At 42.5% G+C, this 23882-nt stretch overlaps 1 protein-coding gene across 1 annotated transcript in view; it reads left to right on the top strand.

Moving 5' to 3' along the window:
• The first annotated feature begins 273 nt into the window (after window positions 1-273).
• The window catches only part of LOC118379845 (short transient receptor potential channel 4-like), a 140903-nt gene continuing 117294 nt past the window's right edge, over window positions 274-23882 (top strand). The window contains 3 exon segments of the mRNA XM_052520345.1: window positions 274-916; window positions 18234-18463; window positions 18890-19108. Of these exon segments, the coding sequence (XP_052376305.1) occupies window positions 18305-18463; window positions 18890-19108 (378 nt within the window). The 5' untranslated portion in view covers window positions 274-916; window positions 18234-18304.

The following is a 23882-nucleotide window of genomic DNA, read 5'->3' on the forward strand; positions in this document are numbered from 1 at the left end:
ATGTTCAGACCAACATGTCACACAATCATTAAAGAAAATATTCTGAAACTATTATTTGACTTAAAATACGTGAATGGTATATTCTTCAAATCCTAATTAATCCTGTTCTGTAATGCACTTTCCTGTTGTTTTCATAAAATCTTCGTCGACGTTACAATACGTGTTATTGAATTAAAGCTAAACGTCCGTGTGTAAGGGCGTGCGTGCGTGTGTGTGTATGCGCACAACGTCTTCGTAGTTTGCACGGAGCGCACCAGCGCGCATCCACAGGCAGAGTGGAATCCAGGGACTCTGAGACCTCGCGTTATTAGCTTATACCCGCAGCGCTTCGGTTCGGTTCGCTTCCTCCTAACAACAGGTGTAAAGGAGCGGCTGGATGAACAGACTTAAATCGAGGATAAGAGAATATAACCAGAGGATATTTGCAAACAGTTGTAATCGTAAAGAAGTAGGTTACATGTCCTACAAGATTGACGGAGTTCACTTCATCGTCTTTCTATGCGCGCTGCGCACGCTTTCCATCCTGTCTGCCCCAGTTTCCTGCGCTATAGGCTGCACCATTTCTATCTCTTTCTAACGGAAAAAGAGAAGAGATTATGAAGAAAAACAACTATGCTCTGTTAATGGATGTCCTCCACTCACACGGAATAATGGAATAAAGTAGGATATAGGCTATTCTGAAGATAAAAACATATGCATTTATCATCAAGGATTCGACGATGTGAAGTCCTCTTATAGAACACGGATTGTTATAGGTTATTCGTTTAGTACCTAAATACGGAATACAACCATAGTTCTTTTTTTGTTTTGTTTTGAAAACCAGTTGTTGCATCCCCTAAACGCGGAATAGCCTGGAAAGAAGAGGCATCTTTCTATGTGGGTTCAATTGATATATCCCTAACATCCACGGCGAAATGTGAGTTATATGTTGTATTTACTTTGAGTCATCATACACAGTCTAAAAATAATGTTTTCTAGGCTATTTGTGGATTCAGATCGGTAAAGAAGGAACTGGTGATTGAGTTAATAAAATTGCGTGCACTGCGCACTGGTGCGTACCGATTTGTCTAGGGTAGCTCTGGAAAAACCCTTGGCGGCATCCCTAGAGTTTTCAGCAGTTAGCTTCACCCACTTCTGGCTCCGTATGAACTCATTTTTAGAGTTAGGGATCCCCCACAGCCATATCTCCATGTAACAGCGCTTGTTTACGGAAAGTCGACTACCTGTGCTGATCTGAGTATCTGAGTCTCTGAACACCTGTATGTGCACGGAAGACGGACCCTACAAAACGTGTCACTGAATAATACTATCGGCTGCAACTGTGTTAAAACAGTGAATCGGAAGTGTATATTGTGCGTTTGTGAAATGATTTTGATTTGATATGAAAATAGAGGACTTCATGTTTTTTGAACCATACCACGACTGAGCATCGATTCACGTTCAAATGTAGTATTAGTCTGTTTAGATCCAATTCCCCTCTAAACAGAGCATCTAGTTAAAGGGATACTTCATGATTTTGGCAATGAGGCCCATTATCCACTTCCCCAGAGTTAGGTAAACTTGTGGATACCATTTGTATGTCTCTGTCCAGTATGATGTAAGTTACATGTATGTCCTCGAGCCCAATCTCAGCTAGCAATGAGGAATCGGCCCTGAAGCAGCCGTCTTCCTGTGTGCCGGAACGGATTCAATCGGCCCGGAATCGGGTGTCGGATTTGGCCAGGAATCAAAATGAATGACTGCCCAGAAACGGCCCAAGTACATCGGGCGGTTTCCATCTACCGACTTTGACCGGCATCTTACCAGAATCCCCTCAGAAGGGGCCCGATTCAGAATTGAAATACATGTATACAAAATTACCTGATTTAGTCGTTTTAAATATTAATATTGAATCCACAAGAAAACCATTTTGTGTCAGATGAAACACCATACACATGATGACAGTGTCAACGCCTGGCCCGCCACAGGAGTCACTGCAGCCAATGGGACAAGGGCATCCTGGAAGGTCAAACCCTCCCCTAACTCGGACAATTGTGTGTTGCCTCATGGATCTCCCGGTCGCGGCCGGCACAGGTCTCGAACCAGCATCTGGAGCAGCTCAGTTTGCACTGCAACTCAGTGTCTTAGACTGCTGTGTCTTAGACTGCTGTGTCTTAGACTGCTGTGTCTTAGACTGCTGTGTCTTAGACTGCTGTGTCTTAGACTGCTGTGTCTTAGACTGCTGTGTCTTAGACTGCGTCTTAGACTGCTGTGTCTTAGACTGTGTCTTAGACTGCTGTGTCTTAGACTGTGTCTTAGACTGCTGTGTCTTAGACTGCTGTGTCTTAGACTGCTGTGTCTTAGACTGCTGTGTCTTAGACTGCTGTGTCTTAGACTGCTGTGTCTTAGACTGCGTCTTAGACTGCTGTGTCTTAGACTGTGTCTTAGACTGCTGTGTCTTAGACTGTGTCTTAGACTGCTGTGTCTTAGACTGCTGTGTCTTAGACTGCTGTGTCTTAGACTGCTGTGTCACTGAGGAGGTTCCATTTGTGAAGTTTTTAACGTTTATCTTTTGCCTTTTGCACAAAGTATAAAAATACTGTAATACTACGCAGGATTCTTAAAGAATTTCAGTTAAATCTTAAATGTATGTTTTTTATCGCAAATAATTAGAAAATATGGAAAAATAAATAATGAAATGTTAATTATATAAAGCAGCCTGTGTAATCATCTGCCAGAGAGTTGCCCCAATCGGCCCAAGCCCCAAGTAATACATTTGGGCCAGATAACTCTTACCGGAATCGGCCCAAGCCCCAAGTAATACATTTGGGCCAGATAACTCACACGAGAATCGTCCCGAGCTCAATCCCCACATCCTATCCATAAGTAATACAGGCTTGGGCCATATGACGTCGGCCAAGTCTAACTCTCAACCGAGTGACCCGACTCTCAGCCGGAATCGGCCCAGATCCACTGCGCTAGCTGGGATGCTAACTAGTTTTGGAGCAATGCTTGGAGGTCTATGGGTATCTATGCTAGTTAGCATTGGCTCACAAACATAACTCTAACTTCCTTCATAATGTACACAAATACATACACATAGTATCCAATAGTTCATCTGATTCTGAGGAAGTAGATAAAGGGCCTCGTTGCCAAAATCTGAAAGTATCCTTTTAAGCTCTCCCTGTTAAAGGGGTGTAGACTTCGGCTACTGAACTTCGGCTTGCCTCAAGAAACAATGTGTGCTCGAACAGCAAACAAAGAAAGAAAAACCCTGCCGAACATCAAAACGAACAAAAACATCAGTAAATGTTTTCATAATATTTGGGCAAGCTGTTTCGACTGGGGAGGCTTTACTGAGCGGCGAGTTGGTGGCAGATGATGGATGCAATGGAGATCAGCTGGCGATTATCTGGTGGCCATCTGTGGTTGCAAAGGTCCTTGGACTATAAGGAGTAATGTTGGGTTCCTTTAGTTCATTATTGGGCTAATCAACTCTTTGAAACAAATCAACATATTTATACGTTTCAAGACGTTGAAAGGTTATAATTTATATTTTACTGAGTTAGATACAAACACAATTAGGCTAATTATATTCTTATTTAAACGTCCAATAACTTTGGAATCGGAAGCCCGAGTCACCTGGCACTCTTCAACCCAAGAAAGTGGGTCCCTAGCCCACCTGTGTGCTCCTTTCAACATGTGTAATCATGGTACTGTGTGTGGGGAGGTCTCAACCTCATTGGAACAAGTAATTGTACCATTTAAAGGCTGAGTTGCTGGTTCAAATCCTGGTCTGGCTGTTAGTCTCCGCAGTCGCTACATCACTGCTGAATTCTCCCCAGTAACCTATGTAGAGCATTAGGCTAATGCATCTAACTATTTCACCAAGTTAAAAAGGTCCTAAATTCCCCTCAGCGATGTTACGAAGGAAAACAGTAGCGTAGGCAACACGTGAAGGTTGTCATTATCAATAGGAATTTCCTCTTAATTGATCTGCCTGGTAAAATAAGGTAAAATAAGGTAAAATAAGGTAAAATAAGGTAAAATAAAAACAAATAACAGGTCTGCTGTTGTGGGAGAGAAAAATCACCTATTTACCTGATTTGTTTAATGTTAATAGTTAACAATTATATATATAACTCTGACTTGTGTGATACATTTGTCTCTCCTCATTTGAGAATACAGAAATAATCACCACAGCTGTTGTGAACTTTTCTTGGAATCCTAATTGGCAATTAAACATTTGGCAATTTGGAAAAGCCATAGTCAATCAATCAATAAATATAATAATACTTGTAGGAAAGTTTTACATCTTTAGCTCTTTAGGTAGATGAGTCTATAGCTGGTGGTCATAATCTACATAGTGATTGATGTGTTATTGCTTAGGGTTGTATGTTTTAAGGGGGTCGATGAGTCTATAGCTTGTGGTCATATTCCTATACTATCGAATTACATGTACTGTAGTAGGCCACTTTTAAATATATAAAAGCCTCTAGACCAAAGCCCTTGTCTCTAGATCAAACCTCTTGTCTCTAGACCAAACGTCTTGTCTCTAGATCAAACCTCTTGTCTCTAGATCAAACCTCTTGTCTCTAGATCAAACCTCTTGTCTCTAGATCAAACCTCTTGTCTCTAGATCAAACCTCTTGTCTCTAGATCAAACCTCTTGTCTCTAGATCAAACCTCTTGTCTCTAGATCAAACCTCTTGTCTCTAGATCAAACCTCTTGTCTCTAGATCAAACCTCTTGTCTCTAGATCAAACCTCTTGTCTCTAGACTAACCATCTTGTCTCTAGATCAAACAAACCTCTTGTCTCTAGACTAACCAAACCTCTTGTCTCTATCAAACCTTGTCTCTAGATCAAAGATCAAACCTCTTGTCTCTAGATCTCTTGTCTCTAGACCAAACGCTTGTCTTGTCAAACCTCTAGATCAAACCTCTTGTCTCTCTTGTTTCTAGATCAAACCTCTTGTTTCTAGATCAAACCTCTTGTTTCTAGCTCTTGTTAAAAACCTCTTGTTTCTAGATAAACCTGTCTCTAGATCTAAAACAGTATAAACCTCTTGTTTCTAAAAACTCTTGTCATTTTGTCTCTATCAGCTTTGTCTAAACGTTTGCGATCAAACCTCTTGTCTCTAGGGTCATATCTTGTATCAAACCTCTTGATTAGATCATATAGTGTTAAAAAGGTTGTCTTTTTTATACTATTCACACCCATATTTTATAAGATCAAATCATATAGTGTGTCAGTAGTCTTTTATACTATTTATTTGAAAACAAACAACTTTGTCCAGTCATGTAACCTAACTAGCAAACCAGCTCCCAACTTTGTAACTTGACCAGTATCAATAGGTCCATGGTATCAGTAGGTCCATGGTATCAGTAGGTCTATGATATCAGTAGGTCTATGGTATCAGTAGGTCTATGATATCAGTAGGTCTATGATATCAGTAGGTCTATGGTATCAGTAGGTCTATGATATCAGTAGGTCTATGATATCAGTAGGTCTATGATATCAGTAGGTCTATGATATCAGTAGGTCTATGGTATCAGTAGGTCTATGATATCAGTAGGTCTATGGTATCAGTAGGTCTATGATATCAGTAGGTCTATGGTATCAGTAGGTCTATGATATCAGTAGGTCCATGGTATCAGTAGGTCTATGATATCAGTAGGTCCATGGTATCAGTAGGTCTATGGTATCAGTAGGTCTATGATATCAGTAGGTCTATGGTATCAGTAGGTCTATGATATCAGTAGGTCTATGGTATCAGTAGGTCTATGATATCAGTAGGTCTATGGTATCAGTAGGTCTATGATATCAGTAGGTCTATGGTATCAGTAGGTCTATGATATCAGTAGGTCCATGGTATCAGTAGGTCTATGATATCAGTAGGTCCATGGTATCAGTAGGTCTATGATATCAGTAGGTCCATGGTATCAGTAGGTCTATGATATCAGTAGGTCTATGGTATCAGTAGGTCTATGATATCAGTAGGTCTATGGTATCAGTAGGTCTATGATATCAGTAGGTCTATGGTATCAGTAGGTCTATGATATCAGTAGGTCCATGGTATCAGTAGGTCTATGATATCAGTAGGTCCATGGTATCAGTAGGTCTATGATATCAGTAGGTCCATGGTATCAGTAGGTCTATGATATCAGTAGGTCTATGGAATCAAATCAAATTTATTTATATAGCCCTTTGTACATCAGTTGATATCTCAAAGTGCTGTACAGAAACCCAGCCTGAAACCCCAAACAGCAAGCAATGCAGGTGTAGAAGCACGGTGGCTAGGAAAAACTCCCTAGAAAGGCCAAAACCTAGGAAGAAACCTAGAGAGGAACCAGGCTATGTGGGGTGGCCAGTCCTCTTCTGGCTGTGCCGGGTGGAGATTATTACAGAACATGGCCAAGATGTTCAAATGTTCATAAATGACCAGCATGGTCCAATACTAATAAGGCAGAACAGTTTACAGTTTAAACTGGAGCAGCAGCACGGCCAGGTGGACTGGGGACAGCAAGGAGTCATCATGTCAGGTAGTCCTGAGGCATGGTCCTAGGGCTCAGGTCCTCCGAGAGAGAGAAAGAAAGAGAGAATTAGACAGAGCACACTTAAATTCACACAGGACACCGAATAGGACAGGAGAAGTACTCCAGATATAACAAACTGACCCTTGCCCCCCGATACATAAACTACTGCAGCATAAATACTGGAGGCTGAGACAGGAGGAATCACTAGGTCTATGGAATCAGTAGGTCCAGAAGGTCTATGATATCAGTAGGTCCAGTAGGTCTATGGTATCAGTACGTCTATGGTATCAGTAGGTCTATGATATCAGTAGGTCCAGAAGGTCTATGATATGAGCAGGTCCAGTAGGTCTATGATATCAGTAGGTCTATGGTATCAGTACGTCTATGGTATCAGTAGGTCTATGATATCAGTAGGTCCAGAAGGTCTATGATATCAGTAGGTCCAGTAGGTCTATGATATCAGTAGGTCTATGGTATCAGTAGGTCTATGATATCAGTAGGTACATGGTATCAGTAGGTCCAGTAGGTCTATGATATCAGTAGGTCTATGGTATCAGTAGGTCTATGGTATCAGTAGGTCCAGTAGGTCTATGGTATCAGTAGGTCCAGTAGGTCTATGATATCAGTAGGTCTATGGTATCAGTAGGTCTATGGTATCAGTAGTTCCAGTAGGTCTATGGTATCAGTATGTCCAGTAATAATAGGTCTATGATATCAGTAGGTCTATGATATCAGTAGTTCTATGGTATCAGTAGGTCCAGTAGGTCTCTGGTAACAGTAGGTCTATGGAATCAGTATGTGCAGTAGATCTATGGTATCAGTAGGTATCAGTAGGTCTATGGTATCAGTAGGTCCACTAGGTCTATGATATCAGTAGGTCTATGGTATCAGTAGGTATATGGGGTCAGTAGATCCAGTAGATCTATGGTATCAGTAGGTATCAGTAAGTCTATAGTATAAGTTGGTTCCAGTAGGTCTATGGTATCAGTATGTACAGTAGGTCTATGGTATCAGAAGGTCTATGGTATCAGAAGGTCTATGGTATCAGTAGGTCCAGTATGTCTATGGTATCAGTAGGTCCATGGTATCAGTAGGTCCAGTATGTCTATGGTATCAGAAGGTCCATGGTATCAGTAGGTCCAGTAGGTCTATGGTATCAGAAGGTCCATGGTATCAGTAGGTCCAGTAGGTTTATGGTATCAGTAGGTCTATGGTATCAGTAGGTCCAGTATGTCTATGGTATCAGTAGGTCCAGTAGGTCTATGGTATCAGTAGGTCCAGTATGTCTATGGTATCAGTAGGTCCAGTAGGTTTATGGTATCAGTAGGTCTATGGTATCAGTAGGTCTATGGTATCAGAAGGTCCATGGTATCAGTAGGTCCAGTATGTCTATGGTATCAGTAGGTCCAGTAGGTCTATGGTATCAGAAGGTCCATGGTATCAGAAGGTCCATGGTATCAGTAGGTACAATAGGTCTATGGTATCAGTAGGTCCAGTAGGTCTATGGTATCAGAAGGTCCATGGTATCAGTAGGTCCAGTAGGTCTATGGTATCAGAAGGTCCATGGTATCAGAAGGTCCATGGTATCAGTAGGTACAATAGGTCTATGGTATCAGAAGGTCCAGTAGGTCTATGGTATCAGAAGGTCCATGGTATCAGAAGGTCCATGGTATCAGTAGGTCCAGTAGGTCTATGGTATCAGTAGGTCTATGGTATCAGAAGGTCCATGGTATCAGTAGGTCCAGTAGGTCTATGGTATCAGTAGGTACAATAGGTCTATGGTATCAGTAGGTCCAGTAGGTCTATGGTATCAGAAGGTCCATGGTATCAGTAGGTCCAGTAGGTCTATGGTATCAGAAGGTCCATGGTATCAGTAGGTCTATGGTATCAGTAGGTCCAGTGTGTCTATGGTATCAGAAGGTCCATGGTATCAGTAGGTCCAGTAGGTCTATGGTATCAGATGGTCTATGGTATCAGAAGGTCCATGGTATCAGTAGGTCCAGTATGTCTATGGTATCAGAAGGTCCATGGTATCAGTAGGTCCAGTAGGTCCATGGTATCAGTAGGTCCATGGTATCAGTAGGTCCAGTAGGTCTATGGTATCAGAAGGTCCATGGTATCAGTAGGTCCAGTAGGTCTATGGTATCAGAAGGTCTATGGTATCAGAAGGTCCATGGTATCAGTAGGTCCAGTATGTCTATGGTATCAGAAGGTCCATGGTATCAGTAGGTACAATAGGTCTATGATATCAGTAGGTCTATGGTATCAGTATGTCTATGGTATCAGTAGGTCCAGTATGTCTATGGTATCAGTAGGTCCAGTATGTCTATGGTATCAGTAGGTCCAGTAGGTCCATGGTATCAGTAGGTCTATGGTATCAGTAGGTCCAGTAGGTCTATGGTATCAGTAGGTCCAGTAGGTCTATGGTATCAGTAGGTATCAGTAGGTCTATGGTATCAGTAGGTATCAGTAGGTCTATGGTATCAGTAGGTCCAGTAGGTCTATGGTATCAGTAGGTACAGTAGGTTTATGGTATCAGTAGGTCTATGGTATCAGTACATCCAGTATGTCTATGGTATCTGTAGGTCCAGTAGGTCTATGGTATCAGTAGGTCCAGTAGGTCTATTGTATCAGTAGGTCCAGTAGGTCTATGGTATCAGTAGGTATCAGTAGGTCTATGGTATCAGTAGGTCCAGTAGGTCTATGGTATCAGTAGGTCCAGTAGGTCTATGGTATCAGTAGGTCCAGTAGGTCTATGGTATCAGTAGGTATCAGTAGGTCTATGGTATCAGTAGGTCCAGTAGGTCTATGGTATCAGTAGGTCCAGTAGGTCTATGGTATCAGTAGGTCCAGTAGGTCTATGGTATCAGTAGGTATCAGTTGGTCTATGGTATCAGTAGGTCTATGGTATCAGTAGGTCCAGTAGGTCTATGGTATCAGTAGGTCTATGGTATCAGTAGGTCCAGTAGGTCTATGGTATCAGTAGGTATCAGTAGGTCTATGGTATCAGTAGGTATCAGTAGGTCTATAGTATCAGTAGGTCCAGTAGGTCTATGGTATCAGTAGGTATCAGTAGGTCTATGGTATCAGTAGGTATCAGTAGGTCTATGGTATCAGTAGGTCCAGTAGGTCTATGATATCAGTAGGTCTATGGTATCAGTAGGTATCAGTAGGTCTATGGTATCAGTAGGTATCAGTAGGTCTATGGTATCAGTAGGCCTATGGTATCAGTAGGTATCAGTAGGTCTATGGTATCAGTAGGTCCAGTAGGTCTATGGTATCAGTAGGTCTATGGTATCAGTAGGTATCAGTAGGTCTATGGTATCAGTAGGTCTATGATATCAGTAGGTATCAGTAGGTCTATGGTATCAGTAGGTCCAGTAGGTCTATGATATCAGTAGGTCTATGGTATCAGTAGGTCTATGGTATCAGTAGGTCCAGTAGGTCTATGGTATCAGTAGGTCCAGTAGGTCTATGATATCAGTAGGTCTATGGTATCAGTAGGTCTATGGTATCAGTAGGTATCAGTCGGTCTATGGTATCCATAGGTATCAGTCGTTCTATGGTATCAGTAGGTATCAGTAGGTCTATGGTATCAGTAGGTATCAGTAGGTCTATGGTATCAGTAGGTCTATGGTATCCGTAGGTATCAGTAGGTCTATGGTATCAGTAGGTCTATGGTATCCGTAGGTATCAGTAGGTCTATGGTATCAGTAGGTCTATGGTATCAGTAGGTCTATGGTATCAGTAGGTCTATGGTATCTGTAGGTCTATGGTATCAGTAGGTCTATGGTATCAGTAGGTATCAGTAGGTCTATGGTATCAGTAGGTATCAGTAGGTCTATGGTATCAGTAGGTCTATGGTATCAGTAGGTCCAGTAGGTCTATGGTATCAGTAGGTATCAGTAGGTCTATGGTATCAGTAGGTCCAGTAGGTCTATGGTATCAGTAGGTATCAGTAGGTCTATGGTATCAGTAGGTATCAGTAGGTCTATGGTATCAGTAGGTATCAGTAGGTCTATGGTATCAGTCGGTCTATGGTATCAGTAGGTATCAGTAGGTCTATGGTATCAGTAGGTCTATGGTATCAGTAGGTCTATGGTATCAGTAGGTATATGGTATCAGTAGGTATCAGTCGGTCTATGGTATCAGTAGGTATCAGTAGGTCTATGGTATCAGTAGGTCTATGGTATCAGTAGGTATCAGTAGGTCTATGGTATCAGTAGGTATCAGTAGGTCTATGGTATCAGTAGGTATCAGTAGGTCTATGGTATCAGTAGGTATCAGTAGGTCTATGGTATCAGTCGGTCTATGGTATCAGTAGGTATCAGTAGGTCTATGGTATCAGTAGGTATCAGTAGGTCTATGGTATCAGTCGGTCTATGGTATCAGTAGGTATCAGTAGGTCTATGGTATCAGTAGGTCTATGGTATCAGTAGGTATATGGTATCAGTAGGTATATGGTATCAGTAGGTATCAGTCGGTCTATGGTATCAGTAGGTATCAGTAGGTCTATGGTATCAGTAGGTCTATGGTATCAGTCGGTCTATGGTATCAGTAGGTATCAGTAGGTCTATGGTATCAGTAGGTCTATGGTATCAGTAGGTCTATGGTATCAGTAGGTCTATGGTATCAGTAGGTATCAGTAGGTCTATGGTATCAGTAGGTCTATGGTATCAGTAGGTCCAGTAGGTCTATGGTATCAGTAGGTATCAGTAGGTCTATGGTATCAGGGTATCAGTCTATGGTATCAGGTATCAGTAGGTCTATGGTATCAGTAGGTATCCATGGTATCAGTAGGTATCAGTATGGTCTATGGTATCAGTAGGTATATGGTATCAGTAGGTATCAGTCGGTCTATGGTATCAGTAGGTACAGTAGGTCTATGGTATCAGTAGGTCTATGGTATCAGTAGGTATCAGTAGGTCTATGGTATCAGTAGGTATCAGAAGGTCTATGGTATCAGTGGTCTATGGTATCAGTAGGTCCAGTAGGTCTATGGTATCAGTAGGTCCAGTAGGTCTATGATATCAGTAGGTCCAGTAGGTCTATGGTATCAGTAGGTATCAGTAGGTCTATGGTATCAGTAGGTCTATGGTATCAGTAGGTCTATGGTATCAGTAGGTATCAGTAGGTCTATGGTATCAGTAGGTATCAGTAGGTCTATGGTATCAGTAGGTCCAGTAGGTCTATGGTATCAGTAGGTCTATGGTATCAGTAGGTATCAGTAGGTCTATGGTATCAGTAGGTATCAGTAGGTCTATGGTATCAGTAGGTCCAGTAGGTCTATGGTATCAGTAGGTCTATGGTATCAGTAGGTCTATGGTATCAGTAGGTATCAGTAGGTCTATGGTATCAGTAGGTATCAGTAGGTCTATGGTATCAGTAGGTCCAGTAGGTCTATGGTATCAGTAGGTCTATGGTATCAGTAGGTATCAGTAGGTCTATGGTATCAGTCGGTATCAGTAGGTCTATGGTATCAGTAGGTCTATGGTATCAGTAGGTATCAGTAGGTCTATGGTATCATGGTATCAGTAGGTCTATGGTATCAGTAGGTCTATGGTATCAGTAGGTATCAGTAGGTCTATGGTATCAGTAGGTATCAGTAGGTCTATGGTATCAGTAGGTCTATGGTATCAGTAGGTCTATGGTATCAGTTGGTATTAGTAGGTCTATGGTATCAGTAGGTATTAGAAGGTCTATGGTATCAGTAGGTCTATGGTATCAGTAGGTCCAGTAGGTCTATGGTATCAGTAGGTCCAGTAGGTCTATGATATCAGTAGGTCCAGTAGGTCTATGGTATCAGTAGGTATCAGTAGGTCTATGGTATCAGTAGGTATCAGTAGGTCTATGGTATCAGTAGGTCTATGGTATCAGTAGGTCTATGGTATCAGTAGGTATCAGTAGGTCTATGGTATCAGTAGGTATCAGTAGGTCTATGGTATCAGTAGGTCCAGTAGGTCTATGGTATCAGTAGGTCTATGGTATCAGTAGGTATCAGTAGGTCTATGGTATCAGTAGGTCCAGTAGGTCTATGGTATCAGTAGGTCCAGTAGGTCTATGGTATCAGTAGGTCTATGGTATCAGTAGGTCTATGGTATCAGTAGGTATCAGTAGGTCTATGGTATCAGTAGGTATCAGTAGGTCTATGGTATCAGTAGGTCCAGTAGGTCTATGGTATCAGTAGGTCTATGGTATCAGTAGGTATCAGTAGGTCTATGGTATCAGTCAGTATCAGTAGGTCTATGGTATCAGTAGGTCTATGGTATCAGTAGGTATCAGTAGGTCTATGGTATCAGTCGGTATCAGTAGGTCTATGGTATCAGTAGGTCTATGGTATCAGTAGGTATCAGTAGGTCTATGGTATCAGTAGGTCCAGTAGGTCTATGGTATCAGTAGGTCTATGGTATCAGTAGGTATCAGTAGGTCTATGGTATCAGTAGGTATCAGTAGGTCTATGGTATCAGTAGGTATCAGTAGGTCTATGGTATCAGTCCATGGTATCAGGGTCTAGGTCTATGGTATCAGTAGGCATCAGTAGGTCTATGGTATCAGTAGCATCAGCAGGTCCATGGCATCAGGTATCAGTAGGTCTATGGCATCAGTAGGTCTATGGTATCAGTAGGTATCAGTAGGTCCATGGTATCAGTAGGTATCAGTAGGTCTATGGTATCAGTAGGTCTATGGTATCAGTAGGTATCAGTAGGTCTATGGTATCAGTAGGTCTAGGTATCAGTAGGTATCAGTAGGTCTATGGTATCAGTAGGTATCAGTAGGTCTATGGTATCAGTAGGTCAGTAGGTCTATGGTATCAGTAGGTCTATGGTATCAGTAGGTATCAGTAGGTCTATGGTATCAGTAGGTCTATGGTATCAGTAGGTATCAGTAGGTCCATGGTATCAGTAGGTCCATGGTATCAGCAGGCATAGGGTCTATGGTATCAGTAGGTCCATGGCATCTAGGCATCAGGGTCCATGGCATCAGTAGGCATCAGTAGGTCTATGGTATCAGTAGGTCAGTAGGTCCATGGTATCAGTAGGTCCATGGTATCAGTAGGCATCAGTAGGTCCATGGTATCAGTAGGTATCAGTAGGTCTATGGTATCAGTAGGTCCATGGTATCAGTAGGTACAGTAGGTCTATGGTATCAGTAGGTCCATGGTATCAGTAGGTCTATGGTATCAGTAGGTCTATGGTATCAGTAGGTCCATGGTATCAGTAGGTCTATGGTATCAGTAGGTATCAGTAGGTCTATGGTATCAGTAGGTCTATGGTATCAGTAGGTCTATGGTATCAGTAGGTCTATGGTATCAGTAGGTCTATGGTATCCGTAGGTATCAGTAGGTCTATGGTATCAGTAGGTCTATGGTATCCATAGGTATCAGTAGGTCTATGGTATCAGTAGGTCTATGGTATCAGTAGGTCTATGGTCAGTAGGTCAGGTATCTGTAGGTCTATGGTATCAGTAGGTCTATGGTATCAGTAGATATCAGTAGGTCTATGGTATCAGTAGGTATCAGTAGGTCTATGGTATCAGTAGGTGTATGGTATCAGTAGGTCCAGTAGGTCTATGGTATCAGTAGGTATCAGTAGGTCTATGGTATCAGTAGGTCCAGTAGGTCTATGGTATCAGTAGGTATCAGTAGGTCTATGGTATCAGTAGGTATCAGTAGGTCTATGGTATCAGTAGGTATCAGTAGGTCTATGGTATCAGTCGGTCTATGGTATCAGTAGGTAGTAGGTCTATGGTATCAGTAGGTCTATGGTATCAGTAGGTCCATGGCATCAGGGTATCAGTAGGTATCAGTATCTATGGTATCAGTAGGTCCATATCTATGGTATCAGTAGGTATCAGTCATCAGCAGGTCCATGGCATCAGTAGGTCCATGGCATCAGTAGGCACTGGCAGGTCTATGGTATCAGGTCCAGGTATCAGTAGGTCCATGGCATCAGTCCAGGTATCAGTAGGTCTAGGTCCATGGCATAGGCATCAGGTCCATGGTATCAGTAGGCATCAGCAGGTCCATGGTATCAGTAGGTCTAGGCATCAGGTATGGCAGCAGGTCCATGGTATCAGTAGGTCCATGGCATCAGCAGGTATCAGTAGGTCAGTAGGTCTATGGTATCAGTAGGTCTATGGTATCAGTAGGTAGGTATCAGTAGGTATCAGTAGGTCTATGGTATCAGTAGGTATCAGTAGGTCTATGGTATCAGTAGGTCTATGGTATCAGTCGGTCTATGGTATCAGTAGGTATCAGTAGGTCTATGGTATCAGTAGGTCTATGGTATCAGTAGGTCTATGGTATCAGTAGGTCTATGGTATCAGTAGGTATCAGTAGGTCTATGGTATCAGTAGGTCTATGGTATCAGTAGGTCCAGTAGGTCTATGGTATCAGTAGGTATCAGTAGGTCTATGGTATCAGTAGGTATCAGTAGGTCTATGGTATCAGTAGGTATCAGTAGGTCTATGGTATCAGTAGGTATCAGTCGGTCTATGGTATCAGTAGGTATCAGTAGGTCTATGGTTTCAGTAGGTCTATGGTATCAGTAGGTATATGGTATCAGTAGGTATCAGTCGGTCTATGGTATCAGTAGGTATCAGTAGGTCTATGGTATCAGTAGGTCTATGGTATCAGTAGGTATCAGTAGGTCTATGGTATCAGTAGGTAATCAGAAGGTCTATGGTATCAGTAGGTCTATGGTATCAGTAGGTCCAGTAGGTCTATGGTATCAGTAGGTCCAGTAGGTCTATGATATCAGTAGGTCCAGTAGGTCTATTGTATCAGTAGGTATCAGTAGGTCTATGGTATCAGTAGGTCCAGTAGGTCTATGGTATCAGTAGGTCTATGGTATCAGTAGGTATCAGTAGGTCTATGGTATCAGTAGGTATCAGTAGGTCTATGGTATCAGTAGGTCCAGTAGGTCTATGGTATCAGTAGGTCTATGGTATCAGTAGGTATCAGTAGGTCTATGGTATCAGTAGGTATCAGTAGGTCTATGGTATCAGTAGGTCCAGTAGGTCTATGGTATCAGTAGGTCTATGGTATCAGTAGGTATCAGTAGGTCTATGGTATCAGTAGGTATCAGTAGGTCTATGGTATCAGTAGGTCCAGTAGGTCTATGGTATCAGTAGGTCTATGGTATCAGTAGGTATCAGTAGGTCTATGGTATCAGTCGGTATCAGTAGGTCTATGGTATCAGTAGGTCTATGGTATCAGTAGGTATCAGTAGGTCTATGGTATCAGTCGGTATCAGTAGGTCTATGGTATCAGTAGGTATATGGTATCAGTAGGTATCAGTCGGTCTATGGTATCAGTAGGTATCAGTAGGTCTATGGTATCAGTAGGTCTATGGTATCAGTAGGTCTATGGTATCAGTTGGTATTAGTAGGTCTATGGTATCAGTAGGTATTAGAAGGTCTATGGTATCAGTAGGTCTATGGTATCAGTAGGTCCAGTAGGTCTATGGTATCAGTAGGTCCAGTAGGTCTATGATATCAGTAGGTCCAGTAGGTCTATGGTATCAGTAGGTATCAGTAGGTCTATGGTATCAGTAGGTATCAGTAGGTCTATGGTATCAGTAGGTCTATGGTATCAGTAGGTCTATGGTATCAGTAGGTATCAGTAGGTCTATGGTATCAGTAGGTATCAGTAGGTCTATGGTATCAGTAGGTCCAGTAGGTCTATGGTATCAGTAGGTCTATGGTATCAGTAGGTATCAGTAGGTCTATGGTATCAGTAGGTATCAGTAGGTCTATGGTATCAGTAGGTCCAGTAGGTCTATGGTATCAGTAGGTATCAGTAGGTCTATGGTATCAGTAGGTATCAGTAGGTCTATGGTATCAGTCGGTATCAGTAGGTCTATGGTATCAGTAGGTCCAGTAGGTCTATGTTATCAGTAGGTCTATGGTATCAGTAGGTATCAGTAGGTCTATGGTATCAGTCAGTATCAGTAGGTCTATGGTATCAGTAGGTCTATGGTATCAGTAGGTATCAGTAGGTCTATGGTATCAGTCGGTATCAGTAGGTCTATGGTATCAGTAGGTCTATGGTATCAGTAGGTATCAGTAGGTCTATGGTATCAGTAGGTCCAGTAGGTCTATGGTATCAGTAGGTCTATGGTATCAGTAGGTATCAGTAGGTCTATGGTATCAGTAGGTATCAGTAGGTCTATGGTATCAGTAGGTCCAGTAGGTCTATGGTATCAGTAGGTCTATGGTATCAGTAGGTATCAGTAGGTCTATGGTATCAGTAGGTATCAGTAGGTCTATGGTATCAGTAGGCATCAGTAGGTCTATGGTATCAGTAGGTCTATGGCATCAGTAGGCATCAGTAGGTCTATGGTATCAGTAGGCATCAGCAGGTCTATGGCATCAGTAGGTCCATGGCATCAGTAGGCATCAGTAGGTCCATGGCATCAGTAGGCATCAGTAGGCATCAGTAGGCATCAGTAGGTCTATGGTATCAGTAGGTATCAGTAGGTCCATGGTATCAGTAGGTCCATGGTATCAGTAGGTCTATGGTATCAGTAGGCATCAGTAGGCATCAGTAGGCATCAGTAGGTCCATGGTATCAGTGGTATCAGTAGGTCATGGTATCAGTAGGTCTATGGTATCAGTAGGTATCAGTAGGTCCATGGTATCAGTAGGTCCATGGTATCAGTAGGCATCAGTAGGTCCATGGTATCAGTAGGTATCAGTAGGTCCATGGTATCAGTAGGTATCAGTAGGTCTATGGTATCAGTAGGTCTATGGTATCAGTAGGTATCAGTAGGTCTATGGTATCAGTAGGTATCAGTAGGTCTATGGTATCAGTCGGTATCAGTAGGTCTATGGTATCAGTAGGTATCAGTAGGTCTATGGTATCAGTAGGTATCAGTAGGTCTATGGTATCAGTAGGTATCAGTAGGTCTATGGTATCAGTCGGTATCAGTAGGTCTGGTGCTACAGCGCCAGATCATCAGCAAAAAGTAGACATTTGACCTCAGATTCTAGTATGGTGATATACATGTCGATGCATCCCTGTCTCACCCCACGGCCCAGAGGAAAGAAATGTGTGTTTAATGCCAATTTTAACTGCACACTTGTTGTTTGTTTCATTATACATTATATACATTATACATATACATACATTCATTTTATATTATCATGTGTTTTTCTTCCATTACCGCTTTCCATCAATTTATTTAGCAGACCCTGATGCCAAATTGAGTGAAATGCTTTTTTGATATCAACAATCATGAGAAGCCTTTGCTTTTGTTTTGCCTTGTTTGTTTTTTGTCTGTCTCTCAATAAGGGTGTTCAGTGTATATACGTGGTCTGTCTCTCAATAAGGGTGTTCAGTGTATATACGTGGTCTGTCTCTCAATAAGGGTGTTCAGTGTATATACGTGGTCTGTCAAATGGTATTTTGGTAAGAAGCCAATTTGAAATTTGCGCAGGACAATGTCTCTCTCACTCCCTCTCTCTCACTCTCTCCCTCCCTCTCTATCTCTATCTCTATCTCTATCTCTCTCTCTCTCTCTATTTCTCTCGTTCTCTCTCTTTATTGCTCCTTTTGTTTTGGTTGTGTCAACCATCAATATACAACACAATATACACAACGAATAAAGTCATACATGATTATATCAACCCTAAACCTTCTCTCAATGTATTTCTCACCCAGCATCTTTTAGACTTCTCTCATTGCCCCTCTCACACCTTCTCTGTCCCGCTACAGTCGGTGATGCCCTAGCCACAGCAGGACCCACAACAGCACCTGCCGTAAAAGCTGAGTTGAGGTGAGTTGAGATGTCTCAGCTGTACTACCGGCGGACAGACAGCTCTTCGTACCGGGACCGTATCCCTCTGCGGATCGTCCGGTCTGAGTCGGAGCTGTCTTCCCTGGAGAAGGCCTATCTGGGAACCGTGGAGAAGGGAGACTACGGCAGCGTCAAACAGGCTCTGGAGGTAGGGACGGACGTACAGGTGTGTGTGTGTGTGTGTGTGTGTGTGTGTGTGTGTGTGTGTGTGTGTGTGTGTGTGTGTGTGTGTGTGTGTGTGTGTGTGTGTGTGTGTGTGTGTGTGTGTGTGTGTGTGTGTGTGTGTGTGTGTGTGTGTGTGTGTGTGTGTGTGTGTGTGTGTGTGTGTGTGTGTGTGTGTGTGTGTGTGTGTGTGTGTGTGGGAGTTTTCGGTGGATTGATGGTCAGCACCTTCAATTAAAAAGTTGATGAAAATAAATAACTTCTTCAAAAGAGAGTTCAAATAAGTTTACCTTCACAGTCGGTTATCCAATTTACCACGATAATTAGTGTGAGATGGAATTTCCATTATCATCCCTTCCCAATTATTGTTACACCATCCCTGAGTTATCCTATCGTTGTCCCTTCCCCACAGGAGGCCGAGATCTACTTCAAGATCAACATTAACTGTATAGACCCGTTAGGCCGCACAGCTCTGCTGATCGCCATAGAGAATGAGAACCTGGAGATCATAGAACTACTGCTGAGCTTTAACGTGTATGTCGGAGATGCACTGCTGCACGCCATCCGCAAAGAGGTGGTGGGGGCCGTGGAACTGCTTCTCAACCACAAGAAATCCAGCGGAGGCATGCAGGTAAGAGGAGGCGGGCAGGGGCAGGGGGCAGGGGGAGGGGGGCTGACGGGGGCTGGCGGCAGGGGGCAGGGGGGGGAGGGGGCTGGGGGACTGGCGGGGGGGGGGCAGGGGAGGGGGGCTGAGGGGGACCATGGGGGCAGGGGTTAGGGGGGGGGGAGGGGGAGGGGGGGACTGAGGGGGCAGGGGGGCAGGGGGGGGGCAGGGGGGCGGGGGGGCAGGGGGCAGGGGGCGGGGGGGCAGGGGGCAGGGGGGGGGGGACAGGGGGGGCAGGGGGCAGGGGGCTGGCGGGGGCAGGGGGGCAGGGGGCAGGGGGGCAGGGGGAGACTGGCGGGGGGCATGGGGCAGGGGGGCAGGGGGGGCTGGGCATGGGGTGGGGCAGGGGGGCGGGGGGGGGGGCCAGGGGGCTGGCGGGGTGATAGTAGCAATACATTGTTGGGCCTTTTAAACTTGTCCTGTTTAGGGCTGTGGCGGTCATTTTGTCAGCTGGTTATTGTCACGCAAAAGACTCGTGGTAATTGACCGTTAATTAACATATAAACACGTTTAACAACTCCATTCCTTCCTGGATACAAGCATGGAGTCATGGAGATGAGGAGAGGAGGAGAGGAGGAGAGGGGAGGAGGAGAGGAGGGGAGAGGATAGGGAGAGGATAGGGAGAGGAGGAGAGGAGGGGGAGAGGAGAGGGAGAGGAGAGGGAGAGGAGAGGAGGTGGAGAGGAGAGGGAGAGGAGAGGAGGTGGAGAGGAGAGGGATAGGAGGAGATGAGGAGGAGAGGAGGGGGGAGAGGAGAGGGAGAGGAGGAGATGAGGAGGAGAGGAGGGGGAGAGGAGAGGAGAGGAGAGGAGGTGGAGAGGAGAGGGAGAGGAGGGGGAGAGGAGGGGAGAGGAGGTGGAGAGGAGAGGGAGAGGAGGAGATGAGGAGGAGAGGAGGGGGAGGAGAGGAGAGGAGGAGAGGAGGAGGAGAGGAGGGGGAGAGGAGAGGGAGAGGAGAGGGAGAGGAGAGGAGGTGGAGAGGAGGAGGGAGAGGAGGAGATGAGGAGGAGAGGAGAGGGAGAGGAGAGGGAGAGGAGAGGAGGTGGAGAGGAGAGGGAGAGGAGATGAGGAGGGAGAGGAGGGAGGAGAGGAGAGGGGAGAGGAGAGGGAGAGGAGAGGAGGTGGAGAGGAGAGGGAGAGGAGGAGATGAGGAGGAGAGGAGGGGGGAGAGGAGAGGGAGAGGAGAGGGAGAGGAGGAGGAGAGGAGAGAGGAGAGGAGGAGGAGAGGAGGAGATGGTGATGTTCCTGGGTGATGGATACAAGCATGGAGTCATGGAGATGAGGAGAGGAGGAGAGGAGGAGAGGGAGAGGAGGAGGAGAGGAGAGGGAGAGGAGGAGGAGATGGTGATGTTCCTGGGTGATGGATACTAGCATGGAGTCATGGAGATGCTAATACGCGCCTTTGGAACATCTACATTTAAAAAAAAAAGTATAGTATTTATTTTAGTCAAAAGGTCTAAATGAACATTGTGATATGAAGAACATGTATTTCAGAAGAACAGAACCTCAGTTGTCCTGTTGTATGTTATCTGGCTAGGCTCCATGCCATAGACTCTAGACTTGTCCATTCAGCAGACAATATATGTGTCTGAGTCCCATACTTATTTTGTAGTATATGATTTTATAGTAAGAAGAATATAATTGATCTTAGCTGAATAAAATAAGAAGGAACATTTTTCCCTTTTTGGAGCAATGAAGTGACTATGTTGTATATGGAGTGACTATGTTGCATATGAAGTAACTATGTTGTATATGGAGTGACTATGTTGTATATGAAGTGACTATGTGGCATATGAAGTGACTATGTTGTATATGAAGTGACTATGTTGTATATGAAGTGACTATGTTGCATATGAAGTGACTATGTTGTTGTGACTATGTTGTATATGAAGTGACTATGTTGCATATGAAGTGACTATGTTGTATATGGAGTGACTATGTTGTATATGAAGTGACTATGTGGCATATGAAGTGACTATGTTGTATATGAAGTGACTATGTTGTATATGAAGTGACTATGTTGTATATGAAGTGACTATGTTGTATATGGAGTGACTATGTTGCATATAGAGTGACTATGTTGTATATGGAGTGACTATGTTGCATATGAAGTGACTATGTTGCATATGAAGTGACTATGTTGTATATGAAGTGACTATGTTGCATATAGAGTGACTATGTTGCATATGAAGTGACTATGTTGCATATAGAGTGACTATGTTGTATATGAAGTGACTATGTTGCATATAGAGTATGAAGTGACTATGTTGCATATGAAGTGACTATGTTGTATATGAAGTGACTATGTTGCATATGAAGTGACTATGTTGTATATGAAGTGACTATGTTGTATATGAAGTGACTATGTTGTATATGAAGTGACTATGTTGCATATGGAGTGACTATGTTGTATATGCAGTGACTATGTTGCATATGAAGTGACTATGTTGTATATGAGTGACTATGTTGCATATGAAGTGACTATGTTGTATATGAAGTGACTATGTTGTATATGAAGTGACTATGTTGCATATGGAGTGACTATGTTGCATATGAAGTGACTATGTTGTATATGAAGTGACTATGTTGTATATGAAGTGACTATGTTGTATATGAAGTGACTATGTTGTATATGAAGTGACTATGTTGTATATGAAGTGACTATGTTGTATATGGAGTGACTATGTTGCATATGAAGTGACTATGTTGTATATGAAGTGACTATGTTGTATATGGAGTGACTATGTTGTATATGGAGTGACTATGTTGTATATGGAGTGACTATGTTGTATATGGAGTGACTATGTTGTATATGGAGTGACTATGTTGTATATGGAGTGACTATGTTGTATATGAAGTGACTATGTTGTATATGGAGTGACTATGTTGTATATGAAGTGACTATGTTGTATATGGAGTGACTATGTTGTATATGGAGTGACTATGTTGTATATGAAGTGACTATGTTGTATATGAAGTGACTATGTTGTATATGAAGTGACTATGTTGTATATGGAGTGACTATGTTGTATATGGAGTGACTATGTTGTATATGGAGTGACTATGTTGTATATGGAGTGACTATGTTGTATATGAAGTGACTATGTTGTATATGGAGTGACTATGTTGTATATAGAGTGACTATGTTGTATATGGAGTGACTATGTTGTATATGGAGTGACTATGTTGTATATGGAGTGACTATGTTGTATATGGAGTGACTATGTTGTATATAGAGTGACTATGTTGTATATAGAGTGACTATGTTGTATATGAAGTGACTATGTTGCATATAGAGTGACTATGTTGCATATGAAGTGACTATGTTGTATATGGAGTGACTATGTTGTATATAGAGTGACTATGTTGTATATGAAGTGACTATGTTGTATATGAAGTGACTATGTTGTATATGAAGTGACTATGTTGTATATGGAGTGACTATGTTGCATATGAAGTGACTATGTTGTATATAGAGTGACTATGTTGTATATGAAGTGACTATGTTGTATATGGAGTGACTATGTTGTATATAGAGTGACTATGTTGTATATGGAGTGACTATGTTGTATATGGAGTGACTATGTTGTATATGGAGTGACTATGTTGTATATGGAGTGACTATGTTGTATATAGAGTGACTATGTTGTATATAGAGTGACTATGTTGTATATGAAGTGACTATGTTGCATATAGAGTGACTATGTTGCATATGAAGTGACTATGTTGTATATGGAGTGACTATGTTGTATATAGAGTGACTATGTTGTATATGAAGTGACTATGTTGCATATAGAGTGACTATGTTGCATATGAAGTGACTATGTTGCATATGAAGTGACTATGTTGTATATGAAGTGACTATGTTGTATATGGAGTGACTATGTTGCATATGAAGTGACTATGTTGTATATGGAGTGACTATGTTGTATATGAAGTGACTATGTTGTATATGGAGTGACTATGTTGCATATAGTGACTATGTTGCATATAGAGTGACTATGTTGCATATGAAGTGACTATGTTGTATATGGAGTGACTATGTTGTATATGAAGTGACTATGTTGCATATGAAGTGACTATGTTGTATATGAAGTGACTATGTTGTATATGGAGTGACTATGTTGCATATGAAGTGACTATGTTGTATATGAAGTGACTATGTTGTATATGAAGTGACTATGTTGTATATGAAGTGACTATGTTGTATATGGAGTGACTATGTTGTATATGAAGTGACTATGTTGCATATGAAGTGACTATGTTGTATATGAAGTGACTATGTTGTATATGAAGTGACTATGTTGTATATGGAGTGACTATGTTGTATATGAAGTGACTATGTTGCATATAGTGACTATGTTGCATATGAAGTGACTATGTTGTATATGGAGTGACTATGTTGTATATGGAGTGACTATGTTGTATATGGAGTGACTATGTTGTATATGGAGTGACTATGTTGTATATGGAGTGACTATGTTGTATATGAAGTGACTATGTTGCATATAGTGACTATGTTGCATATAGAGTGACTATGTTGCATATGAAGTGACTATGTTGTATATGGAGTGACTATGTTGTATATGAAGTGACTATGTTGTATATGGAGTGACTATGTTGCATATAGAGTGACTATGTTGTATATGGAGTGACTATGTTGTATATGGAGTGACTATGTTGTATATGAAGTGACTATGTTGCATATAGTGACTATGTTGCATATAGAGTGACTATGTTGCA

Source organism: Oncorhynchus keta, chromosome 6, assembly GCF_023373465.1.
Source record: "Oncorhynchus keta strain PuntledgeMale-10-30-2019 chromosome 6, Oket_V2, whole genome shotgun sequence".
In the NCBI taxonomy this organism is placed as follows: domain Eukaryota; kingdom Metazoa; phylum Chordata; class Actinopteri; order Salmoniformes; family Salmonidae; genus Oncorhynchus; species Oncorhynchus keta.